Source organism: Mizuhopecten yessoensis, unplaced genomic scaffold (assembly GCF_002113885.1).
Source record: "Mizuhopecten yessoensis strain PY_sf001 unplaced genomic scaffold, ASM211388v2 scaffold4631, whole genome shotgun sequence".
NCBI classification, from domain to species: Eukaryota; Metazoa; Mollusca; class Bivalvia; order Pectinida; family Pectinidae; genus Mizuhopecten; species Mizuhopecten yessoensis.
In genome coordinates, this window is record NW_018405643.1 from 1,416,159 (window position 1) to 1,432,523 (window position 16,365).

The window sequence follows — 16,365 nt, forward strand, 5'->3', positions numbered from 1 at the left end:
TTGGGGCAGTTGCTACTGGCTGCAGGTCGGTGTTTCTTGGGGGTACATGGGTTTTCCTCTACCATCAAAACCTGGTTTGTTATTGAATGACCAAGGCTGTTGATAGGAAGTAAAGCATATATCTGCTTGATCTGATGTGAGTGAAAAAATTGTCTTGTGAGAAAACTCACTGATGTCATGTGAGAAGATTGTGCTTCAAGTAAGAATAATTTCATGTTAGAAGATTTACTAAGGTCAGGTAACCAGGGTTGCCAACTCTCACGGCGTGAGCAAAAACTCACGCTAAAACGTCCTTACTCACGCTAAAACATGTCTCAAGCCACGTGAGCCATAAATCTCACGCATTCGAAAAATAGTCTCCCTCCTCCGTAACTGGGGTCATGGTAGCTTGTGATGACATCATATATCCCATAATTTCTGCCATGTATTGACACCAGATGGTGCTGCTACCTTACGCTGACATTGCCTGTTTGTGGTATATTATATCACTGACTGGCTGTCCTTGACATGTTACTCTACTAAAAACTTCCCTCTCATAAAGCGGTAGCGGGAAAACTGACTGATGTAATCACTTCCAAGCAGCTATCTCAGCATCATGTCATGACACACCTGTGGGCTTTAGAGGACAATTAAGGACACATGTTACCTGTGACATGTAAACTTAAGGGTGTATGCTACCTTTCTTCACATAAATTTTCCCTTCCAAAACAGTTCCACTCTGAACAAGCTTTAAAATGTTGTTAAAGATGGTAATCTCGGGGACTTTAATTTGATTCTTTAAATTTCAATCTAGTTTCACATAGAAACCACACAAAAGAATGCTTATGCTGATAAAACCCTGGTCCTATTCTTCTGAGGTTTTACATGATACTAAATGTATAGTTTTAAGGGAGTTAACTCTTTATATTATCAAATCACAAGTATTTTGTGTAATGTAGCATGTAGCTTACAATAAAGTCTGGCTAATGATATATGTAATAAGTGCTGATTACAATGCTGTGTATTTGTCCTTGGTACATTAAGAATCCCCTTGCTACTTCCAAAACTTGTAACTACACATTTGTAATTGTTTTCCGGCGGCATGACTGTGTCTTTGAAAAATCATTTCTGAAAAGAAGAACATATACCTTGCAGGACTTTTATGAGCTACTTGCTCAGCGAAAGTGTACTGGCAGGGCTTAATTAGTGAACAGTTATATCTAAAATGAAATTAAAGGGAGGTTACTGTGTATACATTAAAACTAAGTGCAGTGGGTCTAGGATCCTTAGTACAAAACCCTTTTTTGAATTGTTGGAGGGCTTTCCGGTTGGTAAGCAGTTTCCTTTAAACAAGATCGACATACTGCAAAAAAAAAACAAAAAAAACAAAAAAACCCATATATAAGGAAAGTCTATACCTGTGTATCGATCAGTCATGTTTATTGTTGGAGGTTTCCAGAGCTTGTCATGAATACCTTGTTTAAATGAGACAGGTGGTAAATGAAATGGATGGTAGATGACACAGATGGTAAATAAGATATGTGGTAAATGAGATTTTTAATACTAAATTTTCCCCGTTTTATTCGATATGCACTATATATATATCTGTATTTTTAGGGGGGAAATATGCACATTTCAAGGTACCACAATCAAATCTCACCAAAATGATGCTATACATTTTTACGTCATTCTTTTCAGGTTTGATTTGAATTCTCCAGACTCCAATGACAGTGGAATCCAGTCAGATGCGCGTTCTGATGACGGTTCGCACCATCATGGCTCCATTAACGATAACATGTACGCGCTTTCCAACAAGACGCCATTGTCGACCAGCTCGTCTATGTCTGCCAGCTCCTCTATGTCTGCCAGTACCTCCAGCTCCATAGAGGAGAAAGAGGACAGCAAGGAGGACGAACAGACACCCACAGGGGTCAGTATACGTGTATAGAACACAATATTAAAGTTCATACAAACCCCACATTGTCAAAAAGGTTCATAAACACTTTCTCCACTTTGTCCTAATAGATTGTAATGTTTTATGAAAGATTCTTAAATGATTAGGTGTTCCAATGTTAACTCATTCACCCCTGAAGACACATTTGAACTCTTCCCATTCAAGGACTGGAATAGTCCATTATGAAATTTCAGGGGTGAATGAGTGAACAAACGAGAAAGTGTTAAGTGTCTAGGCTGTTCTATTGTATCCCGTTCAGTCCTAAGTTTTGGCTTGACTCAGCATTAGACAAAACGGTATTCTTGTCAAGGTCATTTTAGATTGTTTCACGTTATAAATAAGAATGGTTGAAACATACAGCAGGCAGGGTGCCATTTGCACTAAAACAATATTCTGGAAAAAAGTAATCACATAAGTCCTTTTTTGTAATAGCTTGTTGAAGATAAACCAAGTGTTCGGTTCTCCTAAGCAGGTCAGTGTATATGACCACAGGGGCCGAGTTGGGACAGAGGCTGGGAGGCTATGAGGTCATGTCTATGGAAGGTCTAATCCTCAGATATTAACAATACCCACATGTACCATATGAAAGAAATAAGCAATTACAAAAAATAGTGTCTGTCTGAAGGACAACCCAAACTGCATGGAGTTGACCTTGTGATCGCTCTGTCACTAGCACACTGGGGGGGGGGGGGGGGGAGAGGGGGTCTATAGACTGCATGAACACCACTGGTACCTCAACCCCTATCTAACAAGTTCTCTCCATTTTTGCATCTGTATCTGTCACTGACATCATTTTTCCTACATCCTCATAAGTTTAATCATAATCACATGGAGGTCGGCGATATACAATATTAACTCAATGTTACTATTTTTAAAAACAGCTTATTAACGCATTCACCCCTGAAGACACATTTAAACTCTTGCAATTCAAAGGATGGAATAGTTCATTATGAAATTTCAGGGGTGAATGAGTTAAATCACCTTGATTCAGTATTATATATTCTGGAGTTTGATAATGATCTAAAGGCAAAAAGTCAAATGATGAACAGGGAATAAAACTTGGATAATTATTAAAACTCACTCTTGAAACAGTTCCCCCTCACATCCCTCTTCATCAGATCAAGGAAGAAATGATACATAACAAAATATATGTACATCCATTAGTAGGAATCTTGAGTACCAGTAAAGGGGGGTCGCAGTGGCCAAGTGGTTAAGGCGTCTGACATTCTGCTACCACTAGCCCTCCACCACTGGGTCGCGGGTTCGAGGCCTATCTGGGGCAGTCGCCAGGTACTGGCCGTAGGTGGGTGGTTTTTCTCTGGGAACTCTGGCTTTCCTCTACCAACAAAACCTGGCATGTTCATAAATGACCATAGCTGTTAAAAGGACATAAAACACAAACAAACCAAACCAAAAACCAATAAAGGACTGGATCTCAGGCACTGTAAGAACATAGGAACTTTGATAACGTGTAGATTATAGATGAAAGAATTTTAATACAAGTCGTGTTGATCTCCTTCCCCTAGAGAAAGATGCATGCTTAATAGTTACTTAATTCTATTTTGGGTTTTTTCTGTAAATAAAATCGGATTGGGCCATAATAAGATTGAGGGACTAGAAATCTATCTTTTGTTTATTTGCAACAGCACTTTGCTTTTATTGTCTAAAAATAGATAATGGCAATGCGGGTTACCATTAAAACAGCCACTGCTATTTTACTGGTGTTGATCGGTTATCGCTGCATTTTTGTTTCGTCCCTTGTGAGGTGATTAGGTGTACGTAGAAGTCACTATGATGATTCCATGTCTCCAACGGTGGAAGTTTCTGTCTGGCCACTCATCAAGGTAGTCTTCAAGTTTGGGAAACACAAGGGATGCTTTACATAATCACATTAGTATTGTCCTTGGCTGAAAGAGATGTCATGAAGCATTGTACTTAGTTTGTCATGTTACAGTGGCTGCCGTCTTAAGGGAGTAGTTAACACATTCACCCCTGAAGACACATTTGAACCCTTCCAATTCAAAGATTGGAATTGTTCATCATGAAATATCGGGGATAAATGAGTTAACTGAAAGGATACCTGAACACTAATGCATCTTATTGTGGATTTCCGATTAATGCATTTCATATTTCCATCCATCAGGTAGAGCTTATCTCACACAGAAATTAACCTGTCTCTCAATGTTGCATAAGACAGTAAGCTGACACTTTTAAGTCTATTTTTGTTTGCCTTCAAACTTTTCTAATTTCACTTAATTGGCACAATATGCCTCTGTGAGTAAACAATGTCATAGCTTGCTAGGGTAAAGGGCTTAGCTGTTTGTTCACAAAAGACCTTGACCTTGTGCCAGAATTAAACCTTCTAACAAATATTTGTCTAGTACTGCAAGGCCTGGAATATTGAAATTTGCCACAAAGCTTATTGAGGTGAATAACTAAAAAGTTTGTTCAAATAAATTACCCTGAAATACATTCAAGATCACAGGTAAAAGGTGTTAGAATATTTAAATTACTTAAAACTTAAGAGACTACGATGTCCAGTCTGGACTTATGACCCGTAAAAAAACATGGGCTGACATACCTGGTAACAAACCCATCTGCTACTTTTGACATGTTTTCATGCAAAGGCCCCCTTGGGCTTATCACTGGTGAACTACGGTAATGATATGTGGTACATTTTAGTATTAGGTCAAAGTATTGGTGGATTTAATGTTAGGTCAAAGTGTTGGTACATTTTAGTGTAAGGTCAAAGAATTGGTGAATTTAGTGTAAAGTCAAAGTATCGGTACATTTTAGTGCAAGGTCAAAGTATTTGTGGATTTTAGTGTAGGGTCAAAGAATTGGTGGATTTTATTGCAAGGTCAAAGTATTTGTGGACTTAGTGCAAGGTCAAAGTATTGGTGGATTTTAGTGCAAGGTCAAAGTATTTGTGGACTTTGTGCAAGGTCAAAGAATTGGTGGATTTTAGTGCAAGGTCAAAGTATTTGTGGAATTAGTGCAAGGTCAAAGTATTGGTGGATTTATATATAATTAGTGCAAGGTCAAAGTATTGGTGGATTTTAGTATCAGGTCAAAGTATTGGTACATAAGCATTACCCGATTGGTTCTTAAATATTCCTTTCAAGAAATAACTATAGTTAAACTAAACAGATGAAGAAGAAGGAACAGACTTTTTTTTTTTTTTTTTTTTTAAAGTCTGGTTGTCATAGAAACCATAGAATTTCAGTGAGACAGACTGTACAAATACCAGTACTTACCTTAATCCAACCTGATAACTCAAATTCTCATTTAAAATTCAAATCGCCAAAGCTCAATGTTAAAGTAAGCATTTAATGACGGACAGATCCTGCTTAAAACCCTTTCTTGTCTAGTAGCTGTCTTTGGAGAGGGAACCATAGGGATCATTTGTACAGGGAAAACCATCTAAAATGTTAAGCGCAGATCATCAAATGACCGTTATAAGTGAGACACTGATATATACCACCTCCGTCTGGTACAGTATAAATGGTGGCTGGATGTTACAAAGCTATTTATATGTAATGGCGGTTCAGCCAAGTTTATATCGTAACATGTAAGTGAATTGATTACACGGCCACCGATCTTGCTTTCTGTTGGATACGGTAACTAAATGATTACATAATGAACCCACCGGTGGTTAGATTCGATGAATAATTACTGACGATGTTTCATTTGTTACCGCATCCACATCAGGTGTCTGACTTGAAGAAAATTAGCCTGTCAGGTTTGTGATAGGTGTTGGACTTGTAGCCTGATAAATACATGGTTAGGGGGTTACAGTACATGGCCCTGGCCAGTTCCTTCCTTGTCTTCCATTAGGTCTGGTGAGGGGAATACAGTACATGGCCCCGGCCAGTTCCTTCCTTGTCTTCCATTAGGTTAGGTGAGAGGATTACAGTACATGGCCCTGGCCAGTTCCTTCCTTGTCTTCCATTAGGTCAGGTGAGGGGATAACAGTACATGGCCCCTGCCAGTTCCTTCCTTGTCTACCATTAGGTCAGGTGAGGGGATTACAGTACATGGCCCCAGCCAGTTCCTTCCTTGTCTTACATTAGATCTGGTGAGGGGATTACAGTACATGGTCCCGGCCTGAGTTCCTTCCTTGTCTTCCATTAGGTCTGGTGAGGGGATTACAGTACATGGTCCCGGCCAGTTCCTTCCTTGTCTTCCATTAGATCTGGTGAGGGGATTACAGTACATGGTCCCAGCCAATTCCTTCCTTGTCTTCCATTAGGTCAGGTGAGGGGATTACAGTACATGGCCCCGGCCAGTTCCTTCCTTGTCTTCCATTAGATCTGGTGAGGGGATTACAGTACAGCTGGCCCTGGCCAGTTCCTTCCTTGTCTTCCATTAGGTCTGGTGAGGGGATTACAGTAAATGGCCCCGGCCAGTTCCTTCCTTGTCTTCCATTAGATCTGTTGAGGGGATTACAGTACATGGCCCCGGCCTGAGTTCCTTCCTTGTCTTCCATTAGGTCTGGTGAGGGGCTTACAGTAACTGGCCCAGGCCAGTTCCTTCCTTGTCTTCCATTAGATCTGGTGAGGGGATTACAGTACATGGCCCTGGCCAGTTCATTCCTTGTCTTCCATTAGATCTGGTGAGAGGATTACAGTACATGGCCCTGGCCAGTTCCTTCCTTGTCTTCAATTAGGTCAGATGAGGGGATTACAGTACATGGCCCAGGCCAGTTCCTTCCTTGTCTTCCATTAGGTCAAAAGTATTGGTGTACAGGTCAAATGTGAAAGGTCAGATCTGGAAAAGAAGCCAGGTCAAGGTCAAGATTACATGAATGTCAGTTCAAGGTCAAGTTTTGGAAAGAAATCAGTTCAAAGTCAGGCTTGATTTGATGAGAGGTGGATTTCGGTGGTTTTAATAGGTCATAAATTCGTTTACATTCATGCTAACTTAATTATCTGCCTGTTAAGCACATTTGAAATTGCTCGTAGGTTCATTTGAGATAATTTTATAATTCTAATTCTATAAATCATATGTAATTGTAACGATAAGAAATCAAACAAAAATGTGAAATTAAATTTCAAAGAATTTTATTGTCAGCACATCGGGTCCAAAACAATTTCTTTGTCAAGACATCAGGTATAAGTTTTGACAATGGTTCATTTCATCACCAGGGATGTTTCTTTGTGAAGCACTCGGGTTTAATTACAAACAGAGGCCTACTGAAGGCCAAGTATGTAAATAGGTAAGCAGTTATTTTGAGTTTTAGTGACGTTGAAAACCCAGTTCATCTGCATAACTCTATAGAGTATCTTCAGGTGCCACAGAGAAACTTAAATGTCTGCACAATCCACACTTGTAGAAAACAGGTATACACATCAGTCTTGAAGGTGGAGCCAAGAATTGTAGATATTAATGTAAATAATGATGGTTTGAAGAGCTAAGCCTTGGTCATAATTTGATGGATATTATAACCAATATTTCTGGCCAAGAAACTGTTACTGTCGTCTGTTGTGCGATAACCTAGGTCATTTCCGAGGGAGATACAGGCGTTTTACGATCCCCTTCTGTGGTCGTAACACAGTGCCGGTGGGACACCCAGACACTTGTGTGTCTGGTGAGCAGATTATCTATATCTCTGTCAAACATCAGCGGTCCGACTCTCGGGTAATAAAAATGTCCTAATAAGGAGATACTGTTGAGGTTAGATTATCTATAAAATATCCCAAACAAGGTCAATATAAATAATGACTATGAAAGTGGCTGATGAATACTTAATAGTCACAGACCCTTTTAATCCACCTGATCAGCTGTTTCCTGTCAAAGCAGGTTCTCCCCAAGTGCATTTAGGTTTCAGACCATCTAACTCAAGTACAGTTCCAATGACCTTCGAGAAAGATTACATAAGATGGTAGCAATAATTCTAGCTTTAACACCAAGATCATGTAGAAATAACACTGTTATACTGTGCTATTCCTTTTCCATTTGACATCTACCAATAGTTTATCAGCCTGTAAGTACTCCTGTTTTCCCATGGTTTTTTTTTGGGCTCCTTGTGTTAAACTCCTGTAGAAATCACCTTTTTGATATACAGGCAAACTCGATCTAGCTCCTTAAATTTAATTGCAAAAATTCTGCTGAGAAAAATTTAGGTTTTAATTTGTCAGATGTGGTAATCCAGTACCCCAGTTTTACTTACATGTATATCGTAGCAAGGTGTATCATAGAACCATCATACAATTAGTACCTGATCTATTTTCCTCTAAACTCTGGTTTTGTTAATTTACAATAGCTTGCAGATTCTTTCAGAATCATTGCTGACTAATTTCAAAATTGTTGTAATATGACTATAACACTGCAGCCTCGATACTCCAGGGGTTACGCTCACTTTCGCTCTCTCCACCACTGGAATATGTCATAGCAAAATTGAAGGCATGCGGCTACCTATTTGATTGGTGTCGGGTGAGAAAACCTGACCAATCACTAGGCTGATACTTGTTCTTTGAAGATAACAGAGGAAGGATGTAATGCCCGACTTCAAAGCCAATAAGTTTTACGTTATGCAACCTGCAAGATCATTTTGATGTACATCAAAGGATCAAACTAGTATTCTTGTTTCATCCACAAGGTGCTGCACACTGAGCCTTCCATTTTGCTATGACATATATTCCAGGGGTGTAGAGAGCGAAAGTGAGCGTAACCCCTGGATACTGAGGATGGTCACACTGCAGTGTATTTGTATCTCTCTATCAAAACATTATCTATGTTTATGGTTGTAAATGGTTGGTACTTAGGATAAGTGAGTTTAAGTCACGCTGAGTCTGACATGCTGCAAAACACAGGTATATAACAAATTAAGGTTAAATTGGCTTAGAAAATGGTCCCTAGTTGGGGAACTTTGAATCATTTAGATTTGAAGCCGATTAAAGCTTATAAGGATTTTATGGAGGGTATACCTATGAGGCCTGGAGTACTGGCTGAAATACCAAGGTTGCATTGGTATGGACTGAGAACCTCTTGATCAATACACTACAACACATTAGTAGGCAATGTAGATTTTATTTGGAGTCAAATTCATGGCAATGCTATTAAACATGATGGATTCTATTTATATAGCATCAGTATCTATACATTTGCGGATTTAGAAATAACGGATATAACGTGTTTATGCGCGTATCGGGGCTGAGTACTGTATACTTGGTTTGTATTTCCCAGTCTTGTGTCAACTCATTCACCCCTGAAATTTCATAATGAACTATTCCAACCTTTGAATTGGAAGAGTTCAAATGTGTTTCCAGGCCGTGAATAAAGTAAGCTTCAGTATGACCCACAGTATGGGCGGCTCTTGACTATGCTGTACGATGGCCGTATGGCATTTTGTGTCAAACAGGATCTATGTAGGTTTCTTTGAGGTTTTGCATCTAGAGGGCAGCGTTACTGTGTACTTTATATTGGTACTGTTGGAGTTTTTACTACAGGGATGTATATAGAAATCTATACAGGACATATTACTCTTCCAAGTGGTTATAGTTTCTTACACAAACATCTAGACAACATTGATTGAACTTTCACAAACATCTAGACAACATTGATTGAACTTTCACAAACATCTAGACAACATTGATTGAACTTACACAAACATCTAGACAACATTGATTGAACTTTCACAAACATCTAGACAACGTTGATTGAACTTTCACAAACATCTAGACAACATTGATTGAACTTACACAAACATCTAGACAACATTGGTTGAACTTTCACAAACATCTAGACGACGTTGATTGAACTTTCACAAACATCTAGACAATGTTGATTGAACTTTCACAAAGTTGATTTAACTTTCACAAACATCTAGACTATATTGATTGAACTTTCACAAACATCTAGACAACATTGATTGAACTTTCACAATCATCTAGACAACATTGATTGAACTTACAAACATCTAGACAACATTGATTGAACTTTCACAAACCTCTAGACAATGTTGATTGAACTTTCACAAACATCTAGACAACATTGATTGAACTTTGTATTAGTAGTTTCTATCAAAATATTTTTGGTTTTATTTTTAACTTATGAATGTATGCATTTATAGTTCAGAATTTGAACTTTTTGGAAGAAAGGTTTTCCGACAATAATTGAGCAGTGCATTATATATGAATGTAATTGATAGATTTAAGATGACTCAAACAGTTTCTGTCATCAACAGATATTGATGTTTGATCAATAACCATTGTTCCCGGTAATTTTGCCCAAGTAAATTTATCAATTGTCATCCAAGGAATGCCAAACATTTGTAACAGTTTGTTTTACATGGATACATAACAAAGTTTATGATATCGTTTCTGTTCCCTCTGTGCTGAATTCTCCGCTCCTCTGACTAGTGATCATAGTCTGTGTTTATCTATGCATTTTCATTAGGAAAACAGGCGGCAATATATATGACATAACAATTAATTGAAGCGATCCTATTATCTATTTCAGAAAAGGGTTTAGGGTATTTCTACCTCTATTCATGGTGCTCAGCACAAGTGAAAATAGGATACAAATGGAATTTACTCGTGATCACTATAAAAGCAATGAAATACTTTTTAAATGCAGAGTTGTAATGTTTCAGCAAATTTCCACTTTACAACTAAAACATTGTATAATGTGTATTATTTCACTTATGCACATTTGTTCAAATTTTTGAAAACATAACAAAAATTCCAAAAGAGGGATATGTATAATTAGATGTTTCATAAGAGACTCAGGATTCTAAAAGAAAAAAGACAAAGACTGAAAGACAGCTAGACAGAGGAAATAAAGCAGGATAGACGTTCCTGCATGGCTACATCTGTATTGGATGTAGTGATATACTTCAGAGAGGTCTTTAGGCTTACTCCAGGATCCTGACATTCAAAGTATCACATTCCTATTCTGTGCTTTGTCACCTTTCCTATAATTCTTTCTGGGCTTTAAGAAATATTGTTCAGCACATCAATACTATTTAAGTACAAAAGAGGGTAGGTTATGCAATATTGCACATCAGTATGATTTTCTCAGCATGTCATGAAATGTAGCTTCCTGCTAATATAAGGTCGCTGCAGATATCGCACATTTGTACAAGCATGTAAGTGATGTACCGTTATTTTTCTCTTTGGCAGGAAAATGACAAGGATACGACAGTGCTTCCTGCTGGATGGGAGAAGTGTGAAGGTAAGACTATGTCAGCTACTGATAGCTAGCGTACCTGAAAAACAAATCTTCTTACATTTTCCTGTTCAGATATTGTTCATTAAGACAGGCTGCTTCTTCTGAGTCTCAGTTTTAGTTTTGGTTGACCAATGAAGACAGGATCGTTGGTCCCTTGTGTTTCCAGAAGAGAGAGTTATCTCACTCCACCTGTCTCCTCGTCTGTCATTCACATGGAATTTCCTGTCACAACAAACTCCCAAAAGGAAAGGTTTCTCGACAAGTTTTTGACAAACCTGTGGAATAGCTTCTACAAGCAGTTACGATTAGCTCAGTAGCTATTGATCTGGTTAATTATCACTAGTGAAGGTTACAGTCAAGGTTGTCATTGTAAACAGTATTAAAGATTACAGTAAAGGTTGTCATTGTAAACAGTATTGAAGGTTACAGTCAAGGTTGTCATTGTAAACAGTATTGAAGTTTACAGTAAAGGTTGTCATTGTAAACAGTATTAAAGGTTACAGTGAAGGTTGTCATTGTAAAAAGTATTAAAGTTTACAGTAAAGGTTGTCATTGTAAACAGTATTAAAGGTTACAGTGAAGGTTGTCATTGTAAACAGTATTAAAGGTTACAGTAAAGGTTGTCATTGTAAATAGTATTGGAGGTTACAGTAAAGGTTGTCATTGTAAACAGTATTGGAGGTTACAGTGAAGGTTGTCATTGTAAACAGTATTGGAGGTTACAGTTAAGGTTGTCATTATAAACAGTATTAAAGGTTACAGTAAAGGTTGTCATTGTAAACAGTATTGGAGGTTACAGTGAAGGTTGTCATTGTAAACAGTATTGGAGGTTACAGTTAAGGTTGTCATTGTAAACAGTATTAAAGGTTACAGTAAAGGTTGTCATTGTAAACAGTATTGGAGGTTACAGTGAAGGTTGTCATTGTAAACAGTATTGGAGGTTACAGTTAAGGTTGTCATTGTAAACAGTATTAAAGGTTACAGTAAAGGTTGTCATTGTAAACAGTATTGAAGGTTACAGTAAAGGTTGTCATTGTAAACAGTATTGAAGGTTACAGTAAAGGTTGTCATTGTAAACAGTATTGAAGGTTACAGTAAAGGTTGTCATTGTAAACAGTATTGAAGGTTACAGTAAAGGTTGTCATTGTAAACAGTATTGAAGGTTACAGTAAAGGTTGTCATTGTAAACAGTATTGAAGGTTACAGTAAAGGTTGTCATTGTAAACAGTATTGAAGGTTACAGTAAAGGTTGTCATTGTAAACAGTATTGAAGGTTACAGTAAAGGTTGTCATTGTAAACAGTATTGAAGGTTACAGTAAAGGTTGTCATTGTAAACAGTATTGAAGGTTACAGTAAAGGTTGTCATTGTAAACAGTATTGAAGGTTACAGTAAAGGTTGTCATTGTAAACAGTATTGAAGGTTACAGTAAAGGTTGTCATTGTAAACAGTATTAAAGGTTACAGTAAAGGTTGTCATTGTAAACAGTATTGAAGGTTACAGTGAAGGTTGTCATTGTAAACAGTATTAAAGGTTACAGTAAAGGTTGTCATTGTAAACAGTATTGAAGGTTACAGTAAAGGTTGTCATTGTAAACAGTATTGAAGGTTACAGTAAAGGTTGTCATTGTAAACAGTATTGAAGGTTACAGTAAAGGTTGTCATTGTAAACAGTATTGAAGGTTACAGTAAAGGTTGTCATTGTAAACAGTATTGAAGGTTACAGTAAAGGTTGTCATTGTAAACAGTATTGAAGGTTACAGTAAAGGTTGTCATTGTAAACAGTATTGAAGGTTACAGTAAAGGTTGTCATTGTAAACAGTATTGAAGGTTACAGTAAAGGTTGTCATTGTAAACAGTATTGAAGGTTACAGTAAAGGTTGTCATTGTAAACAGTATTGAAGGTTACAGTAAAGGTTGTCATTGTAAACAGTATTGAAGGTTACAGTAAAGGTTGTCATTGTAAACAGTATTGAAGGTTACAGTAAAGGTTGTCATTGTAAACAGTATTAAAGGTTACAGTAAAGGTTGTCATTGTAAACAGTATTGTAGGTTACAGTAAAGGTTGTCATTGTAATCAGTATTGTAGGTTACAGTAAAGGTTGTCATTGTAAACAGTATTAAAGGTTACAGTAAAGGTTGCCATTGTAAACAGTATTGTAGGTTACAGTTAAGGTTGCCATTGTAAACAGTATTGTAGGTTACCTTTGATACTTTGAAATCAGCCATATCTCATAAAGAAGAAGGTTTTGAAATAAAAGACCCATTCATCAAGGTTTAGATTTGTTATGGCCTTACACTTGGTAATTTTTTTTTTTTCTTTGGTTTCCACTTTTAACAACCTTTGTTTATAATGATGTTACAGTCTGATAGTAAAGAACTTGCATCCAGCATTGGAAATATTTACCATGAACGGATTTCTATATAAATGTCCCTGAAAAAGGACTGCCTTGGAGTTTAAGGCTGCCAGAGAAAAAGCTTGGGATTCATTACATACTAAAACAGAAAAATAACCCATGACCATTTATCCAAAGTTTTGGTACTGTTCAATAGCATTTGTTACATGCAACGGATTGATCAATATTTGATAAATATGTCAAGAATAAAAAACTCATATTTTACAATCAATTATTTAATAACCATCACATTTTTGCCTCGTTACCGTAGCAACATTTTACTTGCAATAAATGATCCTTGATTGTTTTGTTTTTGCGATACATTATTACTGTCCTACTATATGAATTCAGGGTCTGCCATATATATAATTCAATTATAGTTGGGTTTGCTCTGTTGCCTATGAAACATTACAAGCATAAATGTGTACAGAATGGCTTGGATACTTCTAGGAAATAATGCACGGTAATAAAATCAAAAGAAATTATAACCATTTTGCATGTAGGGACATCGTATCGGAGACCAGAAAAAAACACTGTGCTGGTTTTCGAAATAGACTGACGTGTATTTCTACAGGCATGCTATGATAATATGGGTTGAATTATTGACCTGTTTTAATGGGTTCTGTGCATTTGCACAAAAGACAGCTTGATCAAAAGGAATCATCTTAAGGAACGAACAGCCCTGCATAATTCATAAAAACAGACCTAAATTTTACATGATGTGTGATATTTTTTAGATATTTTTCTAGATTTTTTTTTTTTTTTTGGTAACAAATCCGAGCTACTGTTTCTCTATCCTTTACATATTTAAGTAGAAACATCTATGAATAAAACACTAAATTGGTATATTTAAGTACAATATATTTAATAAAGATGTCCAAAAGATTTACCGTGAACTGTCTGACGTGATACTGAACAGCGTCTGAAATGTCCAAATATGGATGTTTAAGCTGTCGGCGATATGAATGAGTCCCTCTCGTCTCCAGCTGGTCGTTAAGGATTTCTTCTCTGTGCGATTTTGGAATCAAGGGGAAGCTTTCTTATAAAGATCTATATAAGTGTGGCTTTTTATGATGTTAGACTACTGATATCACTTTTGGGACTCATAACATCATTTTCTGTCTCAAAATGAGGCCACAAACTGTTTCAAAATGCGGCCAAACTCTGTTTCAAAGTGAGGTCACTGACTCACAATGTATAAAAGTGAGGCCAAGCGCTGTCCAAATATTTGGCCATACACTGTCTTGAAGTGAGGCCATACGCTCTCTTAAATTGAGGCCAAACGCCGTCTTAAAATGAGGCCACACACTATTTTAAACTGAGGCCAAATTCTGTCTTAAAATGAGGCCACAAGCATCTGTCTGTAGTACACCTGATTAGATTCTTGGTCATCGGTCATTGGTCATCGGTCAAGGTCAAAGATCACGGGTAAAAAAGCCTCTCTCTGTGGTACAAAGCTTGTGTACAAGGCATCTCATGAACCCCAGAACACATTTAGTTAATATTTATATCATAGTATGGTTATATTGAGTTCTACTGAGTTCTACACCTTTTATCATAATGTTGGTCATAGGTCAAGCTTTGTAAGGGTCAAAGGTCATGAGCAAAGTGGGATGAGGTGGAATGGGGGTATAGTTATAGGGGGTAAATCTATGTGAGCCTCAGCTCACTTTCAACCTGTTTATATTCTTGCTCAAATTTCTCATGGTTACATAAACATTTTCCAACAGATTTAGCGTCATTGTGTAGATAAATCGTTTACATGTGTGTGGAATCACAGTTATTGAGTGGACATTGGTTTGACGCCAGGGCTGGTAATCAAAACTCTCCATAGAAAACAGATTAGCCTTTCTATTGCATTTGTACAATTATCAAACATTGTAGATCAGCAGAACGTTTGAATGGAAGACAAATATCATGGGACCTGACAAACAGTCAGGTAGTCGCCGTTTCTCAATAAAAATGGGCCTTGAGTTTGTTATCTAAATAAAAAAGTTGATGAGGTTTGCATTGATGCAGTTTTCAGACATTATCTCTGTCAGCCAGTAAATTCTTATATATTAAATATTTATGATGTTATTTATTGATCTCAGGCCATGTTTGATGTAGAACATCCAGTTCAGTACCACTAGTATAATATGAAGGTCTTACTCCATGGAATTTATAAACCTCTAACCATACACCGGAATTAAACTATCTCTATTAATTGGCAAACAAGGAAAAGCAAGTTACAGATCAGGCTTGGAAAGATATAATGCTATACAGATCAGACTTGGAAAGATATGACGTTAATGAATTGTTCCTTCAAAGACAGAATTTGGTCCCAAATCTTTGTCAGGAAATCCAGTGCAAGACATTTTGAGAACATTGCAAAAAAACAAGTATTGAACTGCTGGAAGCATTATAATGGGAGAGAAACAGTAGAAAACGATTTCATTGATGAAATCGTCCTCAGTTTTGAGAGCGCATGGAGTAGGTCTGTGACGGAGCTCCCTGAACAGTCCTCGGGCGTTCTCAGGACATTGAAATGCAATTAGCTTTTAGTGCCTCAGATGTTTCATGTCGCTTGTGTTGTGATTGACAGATGAAGACGGACCCTACTATTGGCACGTTAAGAGTGGAACCATCCAGAGGGAGCCACCATCTCCTGCACCCCCGGAGACCAAACCAACGACCTTGAGATCGATATCTGTCAACAGCGACAGTGTAAGTATACAACCTCGTATTGCTAACAGTTTTTTCCTGATTGTTCTAGCTGAAGTTCCTTTTATCAATTCAGATGGAAAATAAGTTCATTCTGTCAATGTTTTACACTATTCTGTCTATTTTTAGCCTATTATCATATAGGTATCCGAGATGTTTCA

The 16,365-nt window shown here is 37.3% G+C and overlaps 1 protein-coding gene across 4 annotated transcripts in view; it reads left to right on the forward strand.

Moving 5' to 3' along the window:
• Positions 1-16,365, forward strand: part of LOC110449543 (protein Fe65 homolog) — a 159,995-nt gene that overhangs the window by 111,670 nt on the left and 31,960 nt on the right. For all 4 annotated transcript variants that reach the window (XM_021496490.1, XM_021496486.1, XM_021496489.1 and 1 more), the window contains 3 exons: positions 1,678-1,909; positions 11,059-11,110; positions 16,086-16,207. In XM_021496490.1, coding sequence (XP_021352165.1) covers positions 1,678-1,909; positions 11,059-11,110; positions 16,086-16,207 — 406 coding nt within the window. The remainder of the gene's footprint in view (positions 1-1,677; positions 1,910-11,058; positions 11,111-16,085; positions 16,208-16,365) is intronic.